The 22,465-nt window shown below is 46.3% G+C and overlaps 1 protein-coding gene across 8 annotated transcripts in view; it reads left to right on the top strand.

Annotated features, from left to right (window-relative positions):
- The window catches only part of RALGPS1 (Ral GEF with PH domain and SH3 binding motif 1), a 270,593-nt gene that overhangs the window by 58,543 nt on the left and 189,585 nt on the right, over window positions 1-22,465 (top strand). For all 8 annotated transcript variants that reach the window (XM_045082428.1, XM_045082426.1, XM_045082430.1 and 5 more), the window contains one exon: window positions 2,838-2,888. In XM_045082428.1, coding sequence (XP_044938363.1) covers window positions 2,838-2,888 — 51 coding nt within the window. The remainder of the gene's footprint in view (window positions 1-2,837; window positions 2,889-22,465) is intronic.

Below are 22,465 nucleotides of genomic sequence, written 5' to 3' on the forward strand. Positions count from 1 at the left end.
GATGGCAGGATGGAGAGGAAGTTTTCTCATTTTCACATTAGCAGACTTTTGGTTCTTGTTGTAAATGACATTGCAAACATCCTGCTAGTTCTCCCGGATAGGGAGTAAACTTGAACCATGGCAGAGATTTCCAAGGCCTTCTGAGCTTTCGGCGTGAATCTCCTGTTTTCACAAGGCCTTTCTGTTCCCCAGGATGGCAGAATTAATCCAAATGTGAGGGGGCTTGGCTAGCAATCTCCATGGGTCTGGCAGGAGAAATGCCCGTGTGTTTGCACTGCCTGGGGCATAGCTCTGGGCCAGACACCAGACCTGCAGGCCTCCTGGCCTTAGTTGTCCCTTGACGCCCACCAGATCCACCTTGTGATGATGTCCACTGCCTCCTTTGCCACTGGGGGTTAGACCCAGAGGTAGAAGGGCTCAGTTTCCAAGTGCTTCTTTATTCCTGGTGCCTCTGCTGTCTCTCTGCTGAGCTTCTGTTAGTGGCAGCGCTGGCCCCTTGGAGGGGACGAAGAGGCTGTCCACAGAAGCACCTGCTTATTTCCCTCTTCTGCTCAGCCCTGACGATAGTATGCTTTGGCCTGCATCCTGTGCTGTTCGGGAATCCAGTGGTCTTGGACCACCTCTAAATTAGCCAAAAGGCGACCACAATTCTGCACCTGAGCCCTGGATTGTGGTTACACTTGACGTACTGTGTGTGTTGCCACTTTCCTAATGTAGTCTTGAAATGAGGCTTTTTTCATGACTATTTGTTGACTTAAGTAAGAGCCTCCTTTAAGAGCAACTTTGATGCTTGAATATTCAAACAAATTAACAGTTCCCTTATTTCATATATTGGTCAGGAAGCGTAAGTTCACATGCCAATATGTGAGCCCATCTGTGTGACTTCACATATATATGATGTAGAAGTATGAATACAGAAACACACATGTGCACACAGTTGACCCCTGAGCACAGGTTTGGACTGTGTGGGTCCACTTATATACAGATTTTTTTTTATAAATACAGTACTGTAAATGCATTTTCCCTTCCTTATGATTTTCTTAATATTTGCCTTTCTCTAGCTTACGTTTTTGTAAGATTACAGTTTATAATTCATCTGACATACAAAATGTGTCACTCAACTGTTGATGTTAGCAGTAAGGCTTCTGGTTAACTGTAGGCTGTTAGTAGTTAAGTTTTTGGGAAGTCAAAAGTTATATTCAGACTTTATTTTATTTTTTTAAAGATTTATTTATGTTACAGAGCCAGAGTATGTGAGTATGGAGGGTCAGAGGGAGAGGAGTAGAGAGAGAGAAGCAGACTCTGTGCTGAGCACAGAGCCTGACATAGGGCTTGATCTCACAACCCTGAGATCATGACCTGATCCGAAATCAAGAATCAGTTGCTTAACTGTCTGAGCCACTCAGGCATCCTGAGAAGCAGATTTTAGACCATGGAGGGTTGGCATCCCTAATCCCCATGTTGTTCAAGGGTCCACAGTATATAGATAATCTTTGTGAAAACTCAAGATAGGAGGCGCAGAATGCCTGGCACCTGACAGGTAATCTGTCTTTCTGTCTCTCTCTCTGCATATATGTATGTGCACAGATGCACACGCTCTTATGCGTGTATATATGTGTGTATACACACACACATGCATATCTAGAGAGCACCTGTCAGATGCCAGGCATTCTGTACTTCTGCTCTTGAATTTTCCCAGGGATCCTATAAGACAGGGATAACTGTCATCATTTCCTAGATGTGGCACCTGAGACTAGGAGAGGTTAAACCACGTGTCAAAGAACATACTCGTGTTAAGCAGTGATATCCAGACACGCACTCAAGCCCTGGTGATGTCAGAGCCCCTGTTCGTTCCACTGCATCACAGCAACCCCTTTGACCTGTGGGCCATGAGCAGGGTGTCTGCTTGAGTTAGGAGGCATCCAAATGCCCTTGGCTCTCCTTTGCCTATCACAGACATGTCTATTAACTCACACCGGGCATCCCAGGTGACATACAGAGATGGGTAGATCATGGGCCGTCAGCTCAGTGCACACCTTGCCCGGAAAAGATTGTCAGCAATGGTGCTTTCTCTTACTGTTGCATGATGAGCAGCTAACAGTGGGAACAGCCTTTAACTAGATGTGTATTTTCTGTATTTACAACATTAGTGCTTCGCAAGCTAGCTGTGGTTTTTTTCATTTCCCATCTGTTGAGGACAGATATTTTAAAAAAAAGTTAAATTAAAACAAAAAAAAAAAAACGTTGTGGCAATTTGTTATAAAAGTTCCCAAATGCTTGTTCTCAAATTCTGTAGTTATCTCATTGTGGGCTGGCTGGAATAAATAGTTTGCGGTCGAGCACTGGTCCAAGGGTGCATCTCGAGTAACACTCTACTGTATAATTTAGAGGAGGCTTAGACTTCAGAAGAAGTGTACAATTTCTATAAGCCACAGTTTCTTTAAAATTTAAATTTAGAGTAATAGATAGTGTCTCTGTTTAGCATTCTATTTAATATTGTGTCTATAATTTTTTTAAATTACAAAAGTAATTCATGCTTGAAACAGAAACTCAAATAGGACAAAAATATCCAAACTAAAAACGTTCCCCTTAATCTCCGTCCCACCCTCCAAATGACTGTCATCCATTCTCAGATTGGGAGTTTGTCTCATATTAAAGAAAGAGGGGTGTGGGGTGAGGGCTTATGAGGGGGGAGGGATGGGAGAGGCATTTTAGAAACTTTTTATTCTATTCTTTCTTGATTTTTATTTCAAGGGAGAGTGTGTTATTACTCCGTGTGGATTCAAATTTATCTTTGATTTCCAGCATATTCTAACGCTGATTCTCTTTTGTTGCAGAGCCAGATCACGTTAATGGACATACCTGTGTTTAAAGCCATCCAGCCGGAGGTCTGTACTTTGTCCTTCAAATTGTTCTAAACACTGTGGCTGGGAAGGGGAAATTTAGTCAGCCAAGTTTGAACGACTCTTGGTTTCTCTCTTGAAGTCTCTATAAACACATTGTTGATTTAAGCCCGTATTAAAGAGTGCATCCAGGAGCTTCTCATTCTTGAAGGTGCTCATTCTTTGAGCCCGGTGATTGGGTTCTGCAGAGAATGTCAGTGGGTCTGGTCCATTCTGGCAGGGCTAGAGGCAGGTGGTGCCTAAGGCCTCCAAGCCTGAGCCAGGCTTTCCTGCACTGATTCCGTTTCCCAGGCTCCTCCCATCGAGAATGGTCGCTGTTGAGAATGGGATGTGAGGGAATGTTTTCCTGGAGAGCTTTCTTTTTGTTGATCCCAAATTCTGGTGGTTGCCTTGTTTCTGATTTTGAAACCAGTTGCCACAGCAAAACATACACATATTTACATTAAGAGCATATGTACATTTTTAGAAACAGCATATTCAATAGAGAGAAAAAAGTTGGTTTTGGTCTTTAAAAATATCCTGGAAATGTTTAGTAGTTGATAACAAGGCTTTAGAGTTGTTTTAGTTAGGGTTCTTTTTTGTTGTTGTTGGCAAGTAATAGAAATCCATTTCAAAGTAGCTGAATAGGCAGAAGAGGAGTTTATCATGGGGATAAAGGGACACTTTATGGAATCCCTGAGCATGGAGTTCAGGCAGCTGGAGAGCCACTGAGACGTAAGCTGTCTCTGCCTCTTGCCTCTGCTTTGTCTTCTCTTTGCTTTCCTGCCTTCTTTCCTGTCTGTTCACGTGGTCCAACCTGGTGCTCTGAGGGGCTTGCATTTACATGATCCTTCTTTAGGCCACCTTGCAGACTTGAGACCAGCAGCTCTCAGTCCAGCCCGGCGGAGCCACGTGACTCGTGCTGGCTCACGACCCAGGCCAGGAGTATGTGGTCAAGACGAGCAAGCACAGCTGAGGGGATCTGGTCTGGTGGATGGGGTGCACGTGTTAGAGAAGAGGGGTGTTTGTGGGGTGATAAGTCAGAAAATGTCTGCTGCAACCATGGTGTGAATTCCAGAGCTCTCTGACATGCAGCCCTTCCTCTCATAGTATGGTAGCTGTTAAGGCTTTGAGAAAAGCAGCATATTTTAATACAAAGCCAGACAAAGGATCCAGGCCTTCTGAGAGCTGGCATCTAACCTACTGCAAATTAAGAGGAAGCTAGTACTTCTAGCTGCGCTCAGCACTTATGCGAAGACGTGGCAGTGATTTGTAGGACTGTGTGTGCACGCACACGTGTGCTGTGCTCATTGGGTTTGGGGAGCAGAGCTATGTTTGCTGTTTTGAATTGGCTGACTTCTAATCTTTTGCTGTTATCTTCTAACATGAGATTACCTAGTCTTTCTAATTAAAAAACAAAACAAAACAACTCTACCTCTTGGAGACATTTAGGGGCGTAATTGTGTGATGGTTGCTTTAGTTTTCCGCTTGAAGCTATTTGTGATCATATTCTATGCTGAACTTTGCTCTGGAGCTCTTTTTTTTTTTTTTTTTTTTTTTGTTTTTTTTGATTTTTTTTTGTTTTTTTGTTTTTTGTTGTTTTTGTTTTTTTGTGCTCTGGAGCTCTTTAGACATGTGGATCTTTATTCTTTGTCCTGAGCATCTGAGAGAGGAGCCCTGCTCGCCATGAGCCCTGAATCCTGAACCTGCGTGTGCCCAGGGACGCTGGCCTGGCTGCTCAGGCTCATTGTAGGAGGGAAGATGGTAGGGAGCTCTGTAGAGGCACAGCTAGGGGCAGACCAAGGCTTTCCCCCAGGACATTGAGATTTGGAAGGTGTCTCAACCAAGATATATCTTGATTCAAATTATGATAAGACATTAAGGTGGAAATGTTTTGCTTTCACAATTTTTGCTTGGATCTGTGGTTGTCAGTTGTGACTGCATATCAGAATCACCTGGCAGCCTTTGAAACACTGGGGTGCCCAGGTTCCACCCTCAACCATTGAATCTGGATCTCTGGGTCAGGGCCTGGAGCCCAGACAAAGTTACCATTTGTAGAAAGTTTTGTAGAAAGTTACCAGGTGATTCTGATAGAGAATGAGGATTAAAAACTAGTTCCTTTGAGGTATCTGGAGAAACCCCAAACTTGAATGTCTTGGATCTATATTAGCTAAAAATAGAAGAGTTTGCTCCTCATTGTCATTGTCAAAACTGTGGTTAAAAGGAGGATCCTGGGAACTGCCTCAGTTTTTTTGCTGTTGTTATTGTTGGTAGCAGACTGAGAATTGGAGTTTTTCTTCTTGATGATGCCTGCCATGTTGTGGCTGGACCACCCCAGAGTTGGAGGGATATGAATAAAGGACAGTTACAAGTTCAACAAGACTACCTAGGAAGAAGAAGCCAGCATCTGAGAGCAAGGTAGACACCATGTGTCACCTGTGCTCCCAGAATATCAGGAAGCCTGTGGACTGTGCTTTTCAGTGCCACCAGTGCATCAGACTCAGCTGGGGAGCTCTGTAAAGAAATGCAGATGCCTGGCTCCATCCTTGGAGATGTGGATCCCATAGGGTTAGAGAGGGACCGGGCATCTCTGTTTCAGTGAGTTGTAGCCACTATTCTTTTTGATATGTAAATTGTCCTGTATTTAGCCAGTGGGAGCCCTGTCATGTCACCACCTGTATCCTCTTAGCAAGGTCTCCTGGTATGGATGGCTTTCTTGCTCTTTGGCACCACGAGCTGTATCAACATTACGTCATACAACTCCTGCTGTAGACCTGGAATCGGGTGTGCCTTCAGGGTCCTGGTTTCTTTTGCTGGAGATGAATATTCAGAAACCACAGTCTAGGTGAAAGGATGCTCCGGAGAAGAGGCTGCAGTTGCATTTAGGCCCTTTTGGTGGCCAGGGCGAAGAAATGCCTCTTTTTCCAAAGGAGAAGTTCTGGTGCACCTGGGTGGCTCAGTTGGTTGAGTGTCTGATTTAGTTTCTGCTCAGGTCATGATCTTGGGGTCATGGGATTGAGCCCCGTGTCGGGCTGTGTGCTCAGCGTGGAGCCTGCTTGGGATTCTCTCTCTCCCTCTCCCTCTGCCTGCTTGTGTTCTCTCTCAAAAGGTAATAAAAAATAAAAGGAAAAATCAGGAGTTCATAATGAGGGCACGTGGTGTTCTTTCTCCGCATTCTTCCTTCCCTCTTCATCCTAGTCATGACTTTCCTGTGGGTGGTGTTTGTTTCTCATCCTATTGACTCTGGGCTTGGCCCTGTGCCTTGGGCATAAGTGACCGCATGGTGCGTGGTGAGTGAGAGGCATGACCGGCCCTCCTGGGACTCCCACTCTCCGTGATATGTGGGTCGCTGTTGCTTGTTTAGCCTGAGTCCGCAAATGCGGACATGACCTGAACCGAACCCAGAGCCTGAATTCCAGCCTAACCTGGCCCCACCCCGGTGAGCCCAGCAGAGATTGACTGAACTGCAGCCCTTCTACCGACCCCTGAGTGTGAAATAAATATTGCTGTTGTAAGCCTCTGAGATTTGAGGGTTGTTTGTCATATCACATTATCCTGTTGGCATGTGACTGACACAATGTTGATCTTTCCAACTCAAATCTAACATTACAGTGTTGGGAGCTTAACTCCTTTGATTTTTGTATGATTTCTTTTACGATGACAGTTTGGGTTTCTAACAACATTAAATAATTGCATTTTTGTACTATCTCTTCGTGTGTGTGTGTGTGTGTGTGTGTGTGTGTATAGACACATACACACACACAGTAGTTTAAAAATGATAATATTGGTATTAATATTAACCAGCAGACTACGGATTGCAGTTTAGCATTTCTTTGCAGTTCTGTCTGTCTTCAGTACCTTTTCTTCTCGTCTACCTCCCCCGTACCACTTCCACACCCACGTGGGCCCCCCTTCTTGACTTCCCTGAAAGGCTTTTGGAAACACCAGGACAGAAAAGGAGGGCTGTGCTCCCTCGGCTCTGGAGTCTGCCTCCCGAGAGACCCTGTTGGATCCCAGTGCCTGGAACGCAGTGGATACTCAGTATTTGTTGAATGAGTGGAGAAGGAATGAATGGGAGACGCACAGGAGCAGAATGTTATCTGGCTGTGTTTAGGCTCATTGCCAAGGGTGGGGGGTGGGCCAGTTGAGGGAACATTATTACCAGGGTGCCTGTTTTGTGGTGGAACCGCCTCCCCCAAAACAGGGGTTTTGCCTGGTGAGCTCAGCCTTTGAAGATTCCAGTTTCCAAATGCTGTTGATAACTGAGGGTAGAACTGTGGCTTCTGCTAATTTCTGTGAGGGAGACCACAAGAGCATCGTCACAGGGCTTAGAGGAAGCTTGGCAGACGGTGAGTTAAGGATTGGCAGAGAACAAGGAAAATGGAAGTTAGCAAGTAGAGAACCATAACTGCCCCGTTCCCCGGTGACTCTGACAAGTGACCAATTTTATCAAGCACTGGCAAGTTAATGCAGATACAGCCTCACAGCATAATGGCTCACAGCTGGGTATACTTCTATGCGGTGGCCCAGAACCATCACCACCGTGGTGGATTCCTGGCTGCCGGGTCTCGGGCTGAAGGAGGTCTTCCTGAGGGGTCCTGGTGGTGGCAACCTTGTGTGGTACATTTGTGGGGTGGCATTTTTGTCCCCACCAGTATTCCCTCCCACATCTTTCGTTATGCCCAAACTCTCAGCCCATGGAACTAAAGGCCCAGCTGTTTCTCAGAGGCCTTGGAACTCTCAGAACTGGTTTTGTCATTGGTTTCGATGTCAACCGGGAGCAGTGTCAAGGGGGACCTACCGTTCTTAGAAGGTGCTGAAAATGAGCATGGGCTGCGCGTCCCTCCACCTAGGGCTCTGTGCACACTGGGCCAGCGGGTCTGCTCACCGGATCGGTGCTCAAGAGCAGGGGCTCGTCTGACAAAGCCAGGGGTGGCCCCACCCTGAAGAGCTCGGACTTCAGACAAGTTGTTCATTCTCTTTATGCTTCCATTTTCTTGTGTAAATTGGGGGAAATCACAGTTTTTACCTTACAGTGGGTGTGTGAAAACTTAGTAGCAGGCAGTCAGTTCCTGATGGCTTGTGGCTGTTTGCCCTCACTGGTGCCCAGTTCGAAGAGGCTGTGAATGTTACGGCCGGGCGGTCGTGCTCAGCAGAACACGCAGTAGCGCCCGTGTGGGAGCAGCTGGCCCCGAGGAGGTGGGGCTTTCAATAGCGGAGTGGGTAAGAGCCCTCTTCCTGGAATCCCTGAGGTCTGAGCTCCTGTCCTGATCCCTGGAGGGCCTTCGAGAAGCTGTGGTCTAGGTGAAGACTCACACTGCGGTGCCCCAGGACCCTGCGGACATTGCTGGAGTCTCTCTGCTTTGGAGTTAGCACATTAGCACTGAGCCTTGAAGGCTGAAATGGACTGTATTTTATGGGTGGTTTGGGGAAGGGGATGGGAATTAGGAAGAGCATTTCAGGCAGAGTGAGTAACTCATTGAAGAGGCGGATAATATATTTAGTGAGATTTAACACTACTTTAGGTGCCGGGTGGCTGGAGAGAAGAAAGGCGAGCCTGCTGCTCTCTCAGTTCTGTGCTCCTCAGGGGTCCCATTGCCAGGGATGTTGGCATAGTAAGGGCATACCAGAAGTCACTGTGTCATTCTCTTGCCCACTGGCAGCTGGGGGCATGCAGGGTCACAGAGGCACGTGGATGGGTGTCCAGTGGGCCTGAGTATGAAGGAAATGAGCCTTAGTGGTACCAAATAAAGCTTCTCTGTGTGCCTGTGTTTTTCCCAGTTTTTGCTGCCATCCCCACTGCCAGAGGCCCCAGTAGGGACTGACCTTCGCTCGCTCACTCTCGTTCACTCATCAGTCCACTGGGCTGCGTGCTGGGGAGACACAGATGAGGGGGACACGGGGACACAATCCGGCGAGGGAGGACAGCGATATGAACAGACAGTAGACGGGAAGTATCTGGGGATGTAGGGATGTCAAGATGTCAAGAAGATGTCTGGCTGGTAGGGATGGGCAGGAGGCCGAGCTCTACGCTGTTGGATTCCGGGATCCACGGAAGGATTTAAAAAAGGGAGTAGCATGGACAGGTTGTATTTTAGGAAATTCATTCTCAGTGCTGGAGACAGAACCACCTGCACTCGAGACCGATTAGGTGCTTTGTAATAGTGTGTGTGGGGCCAGGGGGCAGCCCCGGAGAAGAGAGAGCCTGGCTTTAGGCTGGTTATGAAGGCAGCTGTGAGGCCCGAGACCAGAAGAAACAGGAGAGAAGGGAGTGGACTGTGCGTTCAGGGAATAGCAGGAAGCGCAGTGGGGAGAGAAGGAGACGGAGGAAGCGGCTTCAGAGGCAGGAGGAGGCACAGGGAGCCTGGAGGCAGAGCAGGGGCGTCAGGAATGTTTACCCTGGGGGAGGGAGGCCGGAAGGGCTGGAGAGGGCTGATGGCCTGGAAGACTCAAGAAGGAGTGAGGGACCAGAGGTCAAGCAGGAGGCAAAGCACAGATTTGGTTTGGAGTCAGAGAACGAGCTGGAGGCCAGGAGGTGATCGAGGGAGAATGATGGCAGAGTGCAGGGTCTGGGAGGTGGGGAGGCTCTGGAGACTTGACGGGAGGAGGTTCTGCCTTTGGGGAGCTGCAGTGGGAGGACGATGAAGGTCTCTCCTGGGAGAGGCGGGGGTATGGTGTGACCCAGGGGTGAGAAGGCGCACCACCCAGTTTAGGGGTGCCCCGGCTCTTGTGACTGGAGAGCGAGAGGAGGAGACCGTGGGCCTGAGCCAAAGGCCCGGGTGCTGACAGCAACGAGGTGGGGAGACGGAGGTGCCAGGAGGTAGCCTGGGCTCCCCCAGAAGACAGCTGAGGGCCTAGACTAGCCACATGAGGTAGGGGACCAGCATGTCACCAGCACCTGCCCCCAGGTTTCAAGGCACAGACCGGGAGCTCATAGTTAGGGGAGGGCTGGCAGGGGCTAGTCTGGGCAGGCTTGCAGTCCTCTGCTGTCCTCACTGTGGCCCCGGCCGGGAAGCTGAGGCTGAGAAAGGCCGGTGGCTTCAAATGAGGAAGGGAGTAGCATTAACGAATGTTTGGGGACAAAGAGGCTTTCTCCGGAGAGAGCTTGCCTCCCTGAAGGGCACTTACTCTAGAGAGGTTTGGCTTCACCCTTCCTGCCTCAGGGCTTGAGGCCTCTGAGCGAGACTCCACCAACCTGTGCTGCTTTGCGGAGGGGCTGGCCTGTGGGAATGGCAGGCTCCCTGCTGAAGTTCGCCATTTCCTCTGGGCCACATGACACGTCGCAGCGCAGGAAAACACTGCCTGTGGGTTCAGGAACCTGACCCTCTGGCCTTTTGTCTGGATGCCGGGTCGCCTGCTCTGAAGAAGCGGGCATTCCAGAAAGCCGAGGTCAGTGTTGGCTGTCAGACAAACCCTGTGTGTCTTTGCTGCTCCTTGGAATCACAGTGTTTGGCCCTAGGAGCAGGGAAGCTCGTTGCCAGCAGGCAGTTATTTGTAAAGAGGAGGTCGGTTTCGATGACATCATGACACCCCTCTCTCAGGTCACGCACTGGGCAGTTTTCTCCGACCATTATCTCCCTCCGCTACCCCAGCCTGGCCTGGGTCTCTGCCACCACTCTTCCGATCACATATCCCCGCACTTCATCTTGCTTTCCTACCTCCTTTCCACAACCAGGGACATCTTTCTAAAGCCGCAGTCTGACCCTGTCCTGCCTAGACCCTCGGAGGCTCCCCACTGCTCCTTGGACACACAGCTCCTTTACTCTGCCGGCCAGGTGGCGTGAGGGCCCCGCAGCAGACCTCCCAGCCTCTGCCAGCCCAAGCCTGCTGCTCCGTGCGGCCCACAGCCTCCCTGGCCCAGCCTCTCCGGTCCCGCCTGTGCCCCCCACCGTCTTGCCATCCATCCGCAGAGGTGGAGGGAGCAGCCGGGAGCACTAGACTGGGAGCTGCACGTGTTCCCCTCACGCTTGCCGTAATGTCTCCTGCTTGCCATGCGTAGCACTTTTCACTGTTGTACTGCAATGTCATGACTTTCAAAAGTTTGAATAATTAGTTATTTCCAGTCTGGCTGCCTCCTCGGTTATAAACTCCATGGATACAGGGACCGTGCCAATACCGTTCCCTGCATATCCTGTGACCCAGCACGGTGCCCGATCCCGTTGTTACTTAATGAATACATTTAGGATGTGGCAGTGATAATAATGATAAGATCTCATCGAATCCTCATCACTTCTGTGCTCCAGCGCCTCCCTTGGTTCAAAAGACTGAATTAGGTAGTAGGTAGGACCTACCTGCTGCCTAGGGGGTGGTCCAGGTGCTTCCTGTTGGGGCCAAGATGTGCGCATGAGGCTCCCAACATGAGGCTTAATGGCGCTGAAGTTCGCACCGGAAGCCTGAGCAGCTGCCCCTCTCAGTGACCGCTCCGAGTTGGCATTTGTTACTCGCTTTTCATTTCCTGGTAGCTGCTCTCCCCATTGTAGTGGCTTCTTGTCACCGTGGAAACAAGTAGAAAAGGCTTCTCCCCAACTCCACTCATGATGGAGGGAAGGGTTGGAGTCCCTCCCTGAGCCCCAGAAAAACACTTGTCTGAAGGGTGGGGAGAGCCACTGGAACAGGACTCAGGTCTGACCACAGACATAGGCCAGCAGCGTATTTGATCCAATGAAACCCACATTTTGTACCTTCAGACTCATTTTTCCCCTCTTCTTGGGTGTGGATAGGACAATAGTGCTGGTTAGAAACCAAATTTCCTTTTAAATGAATTAATAACATAAAACAGAACCTTTGGTGAACAGCTGTTTTTATCCTTGGGGACTTGGCGCCTGGTTGTGATTTTGTCTGCAAGGAAAACAAGGTTCATGTGGACTGTGTGTTAAGAGCAGCTGTCTAGTTCCAGGCAGTTTGATGTGACTGGAGGTCCCTAAGCTTCAGGGGCAGGAAGGTCTGCATTTGCAGCCCCGCTCTGCTACACTCTAGCTGTGCGACGGGGCCAGGTTCCTGCATGTTTCCGTATCAGTAAAGTAGAAATGATGCCTGTCCCAGGCAGACAGCCCAGCACGTGGCAGAAACTCACAAGGTATTTCTTCTCTTCTGAGAGAAGTCAGGGATGTGGCAAGGAGAAAAGGAACAGCAGCGCTAATAAGTCAAGCTTAGAGGGATCTTGGGACAGCAATGTGTCAGGCTCTCCGAGGGAAGGATGCTCTGTGTCACTGCTGTGGTCCTTTACTCCAGGCACATTTTTTTTTTTTGTTTGGGAGAGAGCATGAGTTGCGGTGGCAGGGAGTAAGCACAGAGAGAGGGAGAAGCAGACTCCCCGCTTAGCGTGGAACTAACACGGGTTTCGATCCCAGGACCCCAAGATCATGATCGGAGACAAAGGCAGATGCTTAACTCACTGAGCCACCTTAGGGGCTCCGGCATGGTGCCACATTATAAGATCAATATTGTCAATACTTGTTGAATGAGTGAGAGGAAGATAGAAAAGTACTCCTGTATGGCCCAAAGCTTAAGAGCTTGGGGTCTGGAGTGAGAAGGATTAGGTGTGTTTCTGTGTGACCACACTTGTCACTTACTGTCTCTGAGCCTCAGTTTCATTTCTCTAAAATGGAGATGATAATATAACTACCTTAAAAATTGGACATGAGAACTGAATGAGATTTTTTCCAGCTTCACTGAGGTGGAATGGATATATATAAATAAAGCCAATAATTCGTTGAGTTTGTATGTATATATCTGTGAAACCAATCACATTGAAACAGTAAACATACCTGTCCCCCAGAAAGTTTTCTCACACTCCTTGCAATCCCTCTCTCCCTTCCCACTCCCTCCACGGTCTTCTTGGAATCAAGTAGAATCAGTTCTTAAAATGTATTCTTCTATTTCAAAATTGTCTTGGCTATTCTAGTTCTTCCCATTTCCATATGAATTTAAAAATCAGCTTGTTAGCTTTACAAAAATGCTTGGTGTTCGGGCGCCTGGGTGGTTCAGTCAGTTAAGCCTCTGCTCTCAGCTGAGGTCATGATCTCAGGGTCCTGGGATCGAGTCCCGAATCAGGCTCCTTGCTCAACAGGGAGCCTGCTTCTCTCTCTACCTGGGGCTCCCCCTGCTTGTGCGCTCTCTTTTTCTCTCTCTCTGACAAATAAGTAAATGAAATCTTAAAAAAAAAAATAATGCCTGGGGCGCCTGGGTGGCTCAGTGGGTAAAGCCGCTGCCTTCGGCTCAGGACATGATCTCAGGGTCCTGGGATCGAGTCCCGCATCGGGCTCTCTGCTCAGCAGGGAGCCTGCTTCCTTCTCTCTCTCTCTGCCTGCCTCTCAGTGTACTTGTAATTTCTCTCTGTCAAATAAATAAATAAAATCTTAAAAAAAAAAAAAAAATAATGCCTGCTGTTGAATATGATCACATTGAATCTGTAGATCAGTCTGGGGACAGTTGACATCTTAACAATACTGAGTTCCCTGAACCATGAACACAGTGTGTGTATCTACACATTTAGATCTTCTTTAATTTGTTTTAGTAATCTTGTAGTTTTCATTATACAGATCTTACATGTCTTTTGTCAGATTGATTCCTAAGTGCTGCATTTTCTATGCTGCTATTAATGTTATTTTATTTAAATTAAATTCCAACTGCTCATTCCTAGTTTATGGAAATAGAGAAATGTTTTAATTGGCCTTATATCTTACAAATTTGCTAAACTCACTTATTCTACTAGCTCTTTTGTAGGTTCTGTAGAATTTTCTACACAGATGATTTTTCTGTGAGCCACACAGTCTTATTTCTTTGTTTCTAAACTAGGTGATTTTTATTTCACTGACTTGCCTTATTTGCTGGCCATACTGTTGGTTAGAAGTGGTGGGAGCAGGTATCTTTGGCTTGTTTCTGGTCTTGAAGGAAAAGTTGTCTTTCGTGGTTAAGGATGATGTTAGCTGTCAACTGTATGTCTTTCATTTGCCTTGCCTTTTCATTTGCTTTATCAGGTTGAGGTTATTCCCCTCCGATCCTAATTTGCTAAGAATTTTTCTGAGTGGATATAGGGTTTTATCAAATGTTTTTCCTGCGTCTGTTGAGATAACCATGATTTTTCTTTTTTGGTCTGTTACTGTGGAGAATTGCATGTTTTTTGTTTTTTTTTTTTAAGATTTCATTTATTTAGGGGCACCTGGGTGGCTCAGTCATTGGGCATCTGCCTTTGGCTCAGGTCACGATCCCAGGGTCCCGGGATGGAGCCCAGTATCAGGCTCCCTGCTCAGCAAGAGGCCTGCTTCTCCCTCTCCCACTGCTTATGTTTCCTCTCTTGCTATGTCTCTCTCTGTCAAATCTTTAAAAGAAAAGATTTTATTTATTTGACAGAGAAACAGCAAGAGAGGGAGCACAAGCAGGGAGAGTGAGAGAGAGAAGCAGGCTTCCCTCTGTGGGACTCATGATTGATTTTTGAATGTTAAACCAACCTTGCGTTCCTGTGATAAACCCCACTTGGTCATGATGTAGAATCCTTTTTGTATATTGTTGGATTCGATTTGCTAAAATTCGGTTAAGAATTTTTGTATCAGTGTTCATGAGGAATATTGGTTTATATTTTTCTTTTCATGTAAAGTATCTTTTTCTGGTTTTAGTATCAGTGTAACGCTGCTCGACTGACCAACGTACCTACCTACCTGTCTATCTGTCTATCTGTCTAACTAAGATAGAGTGTGTGCACAGATACATGCCCATGCAGTGGTGGGTAGGTGAGAGAGGGAGGGGGAGAGGCACCAACGGACTCCATGCTGAGTGTGGGGCCTGACTCAGGTCTCAATCTCATGACCCTGAGATCCAGTTTAAGCTGAAATCAAGAGTTGGAAATTCAGCCAACTGAGCCACCCAGGTGCCCCATGCTGACCTCTTAAACTAAGTTGGGAAGCACTTTCTTTTCAGTTTTCCAGAAGAGTTTATGTAGAATTGGTATGATTTTCTTAAATATTTGGTAGATTTGGCCAGCAGAGCTGTGAAGACCTGGGGTTTTCTTTGTGGAAAGAGTTTTGTTTTTTTCCACTTAAATAGACTATTTTATAGAGCAGTTTTAGGTTCACAGAAAACTGAGCAGAAAATGCACAAAGTTCCCACATATTCCCTGCCCCTATATGCACAGCCTCCCTATCAGCATCCCATTAGAGTGGTACATTTGTTACATTGGGCTCTGAGCTAGGTGTGGAGCCTGCTCAAGATTCTCTCTCTCCCTCTCCCTCTGCCCCTCCCCTCAACTGTCTGTCTTTCTCTCTCCCCCTCTTAAAAAAAAAATGAATTCAATTTCTCTAATAGATATGGCGTTACTCAGGTAAGCTGCTTCTGTTTTTAGTAAACTTTGGTTAGGTTATTTGAATGAGTTTGTCCATTTTTTCTAAATTAAATTTATTCACATGGCGTTTTCATAATATTGCCTTATCCTTTTTATATCTATGGGATCTGTAACAAGAATCAGACACTTTACCAATGGAGCCACCCAGGTGCCCCAGTTTATGCAATTTTTATAGTTAATCTGATACTAGTTATTTTGTCATAAATAGAAGCAAAAGCCTCCTTCTTTATTTTGAAAACTTTTTTTATTTTGAAAACCATCTTCTGTGGAGGAAAAAAAGTTATTTTTCTTAAATTATATTAAGGTGTCATTCTACTCTGAAAGCGTGTAGGATGGCATAAAATTGCACCACATACATCTGGGCAATGACAGTTTTCACTGTCACTGTGTTCTGCTGTATAACATTTTCCCTGGGAAAAGAATTTATAAAATTGTACCTTACTTTTATGACTATGTACATCTGTTTACATTTACATCAATCCTAGCTTAAGTTGGAAAATGTCAAATAAAAGAGTACAGTGAAGCTTACATAATCTTTGGTCTTACTTTCATAACCAGAAATTCAGTCCGTAGGGATAGGATGCTTTGCAGTGATCACGTGACTCCTGGAAGGGGGATGGAGCACCCACTTCCCAAAGATGCATGGTGGGGCGGGGAAACAGGGGAAGAAACCTTACTGGGGAGAAGGAGGCTTGACTTGGAAAGGCCTGCCATTTTCCAAAAGTTGGACTTACCCAAACACAAAAGCCTTGTTGTTGTTTTTTTTCTTTTTTTTTTAATTAAATTTTTTATTTTTTATAAACATATAATATATTTTTATCCCCAGGGGTACAGGTCTGTGAATCGCCAGGTTTACACACTTCACAGCACTCACCATAGCACATACCCTCCCCAATGTCCATAACCCCACCCCCCTTCTCCCAACCCCCCTCCCCCCAGCAAACCCTCAGTTTGTTTTATGAGATTAAGAGTCACTTATGGTTTGTCTCCCTCCCAATCCCATTTTGTTTCATTTATTCTTCTCCTACCCCCTTAACCCCCCATGTTGCATCACCACTTCCTCATATCAGGGAGATCATATGATAGTTGTCTTTCTCTGCTTGACTTATTTTGCTAAGCATGATACCCTCTAGTTCTATCCATGTCGTCGCAAATGGCAAGATTTCATTTCTTTTGATGGCTGCATAGTATTCCATTGTATATATATATACCACATCTTCTTTATCCATCCGTCTGTTGATGGACATCTAGGTTTTTTTCCATAGTTTGGCTAATGTGGACATTGCTGCTATAAACATTCGGGTGCACGTGCCCCTTCGGATCACTACGTTTGTATCTTAGGGTAAATACCCAGTAGTGCAATTGCTGGGTCATAGGGTAGTTCTATTTTCAACATTTTGAGGAACCTCCATGCTGTTTTCCAGAGTTGGTTGCACCAGCTTACATTCCCACCAACAGTGTAGGAGGGTTCCCCTTTCTCCGCATTCTCGCCAGCATCTGTCATTTCCTGACTTGTTAATTTTAGCCATTCTGACTGGTGTGAGGTGATATCTCATTGTGGTTTTGATTTGTATTTCCCTGATGCCGAGTGATATGGAGCACTTTTTCATGTGTCTGTTGGCCATCTGGATGTCTTCTTTGCAGAAGTGTCTGTTCATGTCCTCTGCCCATTTCTTGATTGGATTATTTGTTCTTTGGGTGTTGAGTTTGCTAAGTTCTTTATAGATTTTGGACACTAGTCCTTTATCTGATATGTCGTTTGCAAATATCTTCTCCCATTCTGTCAGTTGTCTTTTGGTTTTGTTAACTGTTTCCTTTGCTGTGCAAAAGCTTTTGATCTTGATAAAATCCCAGTAGTTCATTTTTGCCCTTGCTTCCCTTGTCTTTGGCGATGTTCCTAGGAAGATGTTGCTGCAGCTGAGGTCGAAGAGGTTGCTGCCTGTGTTCTCCTCAAGAATTTTGATGGATTCCTTTCTCACATTGAGGTCCTTGATCTATTTTTGAGTCTATTTTCATGTGTGGTGTAAGGAAATGGTCCAATTTAATTTTTCTGCATGTGGCTGTCCAATATTCCCAACACCATTTATTGAAGAGGCTGTCTTTTTTCCATTGGACATTCTTTCCTGCTTTGTTGAAGATTAGTTGACCATAGAGTTGAGGGTCTATTTCTGGGCTTTCTATTCTGTTCCATTGATCTATGTGTCTGTTTTTGTGCCAGTATCATGCTGTCTTGATGATGACAGCTTTGTAATAGAGCTTGAAGTCCGGAATTGTGATGCCACCAACTTTGGCTTTCTTTTTCAATATCCCTTTGGCTATTCGAGGTCTTTTCTGGTTCCATATAAATTTTAGGATTATTTGTTCCATTTCTTTGAAAAAGATGGGTGGTACTTTGATAGTAATTGCATTAAATGTGTAGATTGCTTTAGGTAGCATAGACATTTTCACAATATTTATTCTTCCAATCCAGGAGCATGGAACATTTTTCCATTTCTTTGTGTCCTCCTCAATTTCTTTCATGAGTACTTTATAGTTTTCTGAGTATAGATTCTGTGCCTCTTTGGTTAGGTTTATTCCTAGGTATCTTATGGTTTTGGGTGCATGTAAATGGGATTGACTCCTTAATTTCTCTTTCTTCTGTCTTGTTGTTGGTGTAGAGAAATGCAACTGATTTTTGTGCATTGATTTTATATTTTGACACTTTACTGAATTCCTGTACAAGTTCTAGCAGTTTTGGAGTGGAGTCTTTTGGGTTTTCCACATATAGTATCATATCATCTGCAAAGAGTGATAGTTTGACTTCTTCTTTGCCGATTTGGATGCCTTTAATTTCCTTTTGTTGTCTGATTGCTGAGGCTAGGACTTCTAGTATGATGTTGAATAGCAGTGGTGATAATGGACATCCTGCCGTGTTCCTGACCTTAGCGGAAAAGCTTTCAGTTTTTCTCCATTGAGAATGATATTTGCGGTGGGTTTTTCATAGATGGCTTTGATAATATTGAGGTATGTGCCCTCTATCCCTACACTTTGAAGAGTTTTGATCAGGAAGGGATGCTGTACTTTGTCAAATGCTTTTTCAGCATCAATTGAGAGTATCATATGGTTCTTGTTCTTTCTTTTATTGATGTGTTGTATCACATTGATTGATTTGCGGATGTTGAACTAACCTTGCAGCCCTGGAATAAATCCCACTTGGTCGTGGTGAATAATCCTTTTAATGTACTGTTGAATCCTATTGGCTAGTACTTTGGTGAGAATTTTCGCATCTGTGTTCAGGATATTGAACACAGGATATTGGTCTATAGCTCTCTTTTTTGATGGGATCCTTGTCTAAAAGCCTTGTTTTGAAACAGCCTTCAAAATTGCCAAAGAAGTCACTCCCGACAGGAGAGAACTTGGTGAAGCCACGTAACCTGTACCTAACCGAGCTGAGCTATGACTCAGAGCAGAGGAAGGAGATTAAAGCAGTTCTGTGTCAACTGATATGATTTCTAGAAGAGCTGACCTGTCTTCCAATATTTTGAAGTAGGTCATGGAAAGAATGAGCAGCTGTGCCATTTCTTTTGAAATTCGGTGCACAGACTGTTCATGGCAATCTTGGTGCCTCCAGCTCCTGTTGGTTTCTGTTACCTGTATGTTGCCAACATCCAGAAAGAATTCTTAGATTGTGAGCTCCTTTGGGAAACTTCCAAGTCTTCAAAATGGAAGTCTGTTTCTTTGCTAAGCTCAGTTTTGACTGAAAGGAATGTCAAGGCTATCTTGCCTGAATGAAGCATCTACTTTGTCTGGCCTCACCTCTGGCATTGCAGCTTTGATGATGCGCGGAGGCCCACCTGCCACTGCGGCTGGGACCTCCCGTGCCAGCATCGATGTCAAAGACTGCAGTGGTCCTGAAAGCCTGCTTTGAAAGCCTGCAGTTCTGTTGGTGCTGGGGCCTTGAGCTCCAGCCTTCTCGGGACATTTTGCTGTGAAATGGAGCAGAACAGAAAGCTGCTCCCGCCATGCAGGAGTTCGCTGGCTCTGCAAAGGACAGGTCTTGAAGTACTGGACTGAACTTCAAACTGAAGTTCTATTTTTTTTTTCTTTGAAAGTAAAGGAAAACACACAAAACAGAGAAAGAGGAATTCATTCATGACTTGGCTTCCTTACTAGATATTTTTGGCCCTGTGTATGAGGTAAATCAATTCACCACTATAGTTGTTTCTGAAAAATGGGTGGTTTGGGCCATGCTGCCCTCTAGAAGAGGAGACCGGGCTGGGCAAGTCTGTAAACTTTCTCTTGCTGGAAGAAATGTCTGTGCAGCCTGGGCGTGGCAGAAGCATGTTAAGCCCTCAGCAGCAGAGATCTGGAGAAACCTGGAAGCCTTGCCCTTCTCTTTGGAAGGCTTCAGCTGCTCAGCCAAACATGCAGAGGGAGTGTGGATTCATAGTCCTTCCTTGGGGACAGCCCATCAGTGAAGGAGACCTTTATAACATTGCTGTCCCCAGCGGCTCGAGAGAAGAGAAAATGCTGGGGCATTGATTCAGCTGAAACACTCGTGGAGAATGGTGTTAGTCCTGACACTCGCAGACTCTCATCAGCAGGCTTTGGGAGTCAGTGGGCCGCTGCTTTCCTTTGGGAGTCAGGGTTCTTAGCAGCTGTTGGTAAACAAAAAAGTCAACTTGACCAGATGTCAGTGTGTTATGTGTCAAGATCATGTGTGTTGGATGTGAAAGAATGCTTCACAATATAATTTTAAGTTCAGTAATAGTATACCCATATTTTTTTGGATGCTTAGTATATGTCAGTCACTATTTCTAATAATTTAACATAAACTGAACCATTGAGTCTTCACAATGGTTTTATAAGGTAGGCACCTTTATTATCTGCATTTTCAAATGGGAAGACTGAGGCCAAAGAGATTAATCGATGTGTCCAGCATCAGAGGGCTGGTCAGGGGTAGAGCCAGTGGTGGGGTCAAGGGTCCACACGTCAGCCCCCGGAAACTGCCTTTCTCGTGCCGGGCTGCGGGCGAGAACCACATTGTGGCTCATGTTTGCCCTTTTAGCACAGTTTGAATTTCTTTTGATTCTTTTCAGGATATTGGCATTACTTTTGTATTTATTTTATCTTTGAAAAAATCAGAGAGAGGTGAATCGATAGGTTCAGCCTCGCCTTTGGCTCAGGTCATGATCTCCGGGTCCTGGGATGGAGCCCCGCATCGGGCTCTGTGCTCGGTAGGGATTCTGCTTTTCCCTCTTACTCTCCTTCTGTGCTTTCCCTCTCTCTCTCTCTCTCTCTCTCAAATAAATAAATAAAATCTTAAAAAAATCAGAGAGAAATAATCTATGAAAATATTTTGCCATTTAGATTTTATGTTAAGATAAATTACGTACAAAGTTTCACAATTGTGTTATTCCCATTTTACTGGGGAGGGAGCCCATAGCTTTCCTTAGGTTCCAAAGACTCTGCAGCTCAAGGGCAGGACCACATCTGGTGTCTTTGTCTCTCGGATGCTGGGCACAGTGCTGGACACAGTGTTCGTTCAGTCAGTTTTCACGGACTCACTGAATATTTATGCTGTGCTGGAAGAGTTCAACCTCCACTGTCTGGAAAACTCAGTTTTTCAAATCACTTGACTTCCTGGAGGTTGATAGAGGGTACCTCTCGTTCAGTCAGCAGTTAGTTCCTCAGGGCCTGCCGTGGCCAGGTCCTGACTTGGGAGCCGGACACACAAAGGTGAGCGTGTTCCATCTTGAAGGTGATTCCCCTGCACATTGCGTGTAGTCTAGGAAGGGAAGACAGCCTATTCAAGATGCATGTCAGGGGCGCCTGGGTGGCTCAGTGGGTTAAAGCCCCTGCTTTCGGCTCGGGTCATGATCTCAGGGTCCTGTGATCGAGCCTGGCAGGGAGCCTGCTTTCCTTCCTCTCTCTCTCTGCCTCTCTGCCTACTTGTGATCTCTGTCTGTCAAATAAATTTTCAAAAAGAAAAAAAAAAAGATGCACGTCAGTGAGGAACAGTGAGGGTTATTGTCAGGGAGATACATGTGCTATGGTAGCATCTGACTCGGTTCAGGGTGGCGGAGGGGCTTTAGGAAAGCGCGTCAGGACAGATGATCTAGGAGCCAAGACCTGAGGAATGACGTGAGTTGGTCAAATGAGGGGGAGGAGAAGGAATCTTTCCAGCGGAGGGTGCGGCAGGTACCAAGGCCTTAGGTGAGAGAGTGGGGCAGGGAGGACAGAGGCCTGACAGGAGCGCTGTGCTGGCTGGGTCACGTGCAGAGACCCCCGAGCAACTGAATAGCCAGGAGTCAAGCAGATGTTGGGGGGCACTCAGAGGATGTGGTTTTGTGCGTATTGAATTTGAGGTGCCCAGTGCCTGAAGGTACAGGTTGGGGCTGTTCTGTGGACCTGATCTGCAGGCCCTCCGGCAGAATTCTAGGTTCCTAGGGGCTGCTGACCCAGCTCTGTCTATAGGAGGACCCCTAAGCTAATAGATGGGTCTGAGGGGCTGTCATGCCACTGGAGACTCATTAGAGGCCAAAGTGTTCCTGAAGTTGGGAATGCAAAGCTGCTGAAGGGGATGTCTTGAGAGAAATGGCTCTCGTGATCACCAGAGCAGCTGGATGGGGAGACGCCGTGTGGAGAGGAGCATCTTGGATAGGATCCCTTGGATAGGAACCCTCCAGAAGGGAAAGGGAGGGGTCAGGGCTCAAGCAGAGTATCTCAGGGGAGACTCTGTGGCATACTGGTTAGCAGCATGAGTTATGGTTTGGACAGCTGAGTTCGAGATCCCGCCTCCACCGCAAACCAGCTGTGTGAATTTGGGCAGGTTCCTTCTAAGCCTTCATTATCTCATCTGTGAAATAGCGAGGACAACAGTAGCTACTCCATAGGGTTACTGGGAGGGTTTGTTTGATAATGCATTCAGATCCTTACTTAGCACTCTGGCTGGGACAGATGTAGTCAATACTCAGTTCAGGGTTGCTGCTGGGGTTCCTTGTCTTCCTCTTTTTCTTCTCCCCTCAGTTGTTATTGCCATCATCATCACACAGATGTCTCTCTGACAGGGACATAAACTGGTCTTGAATCTTGAATCCCAGTTCTACAGATTTAAGAAGGTCAGAGCTTTTCTTTCCATACAAGTTCCCAGAGGCTTACTTCTGTCACATACACCATTTCTATGCTGGACCACAGTGATGCAGCCACTCCCGCAAGCTCTCCCGAGTGATCTGCTGCTCAAGTGCTAGGGAGCCATGGAGACCCA

The sequence above is a fragment of the Mustela putorius genome, unplaced genomic scaffold (assembly GCF_011764305.1).
Source record: "Mustela putorius furo isolate JIRA1106 unplaced genomic scaffold, ASM1176430v1.1 tig00000596_pilon_pilon_pilon, whole genome shotgun sequence".
Lineage (NCBI taxonomy): Eukaryota > Metazoa > Chordata > Mammalia > Carnivora > Mustelidae > Mustela > Mustela putorius.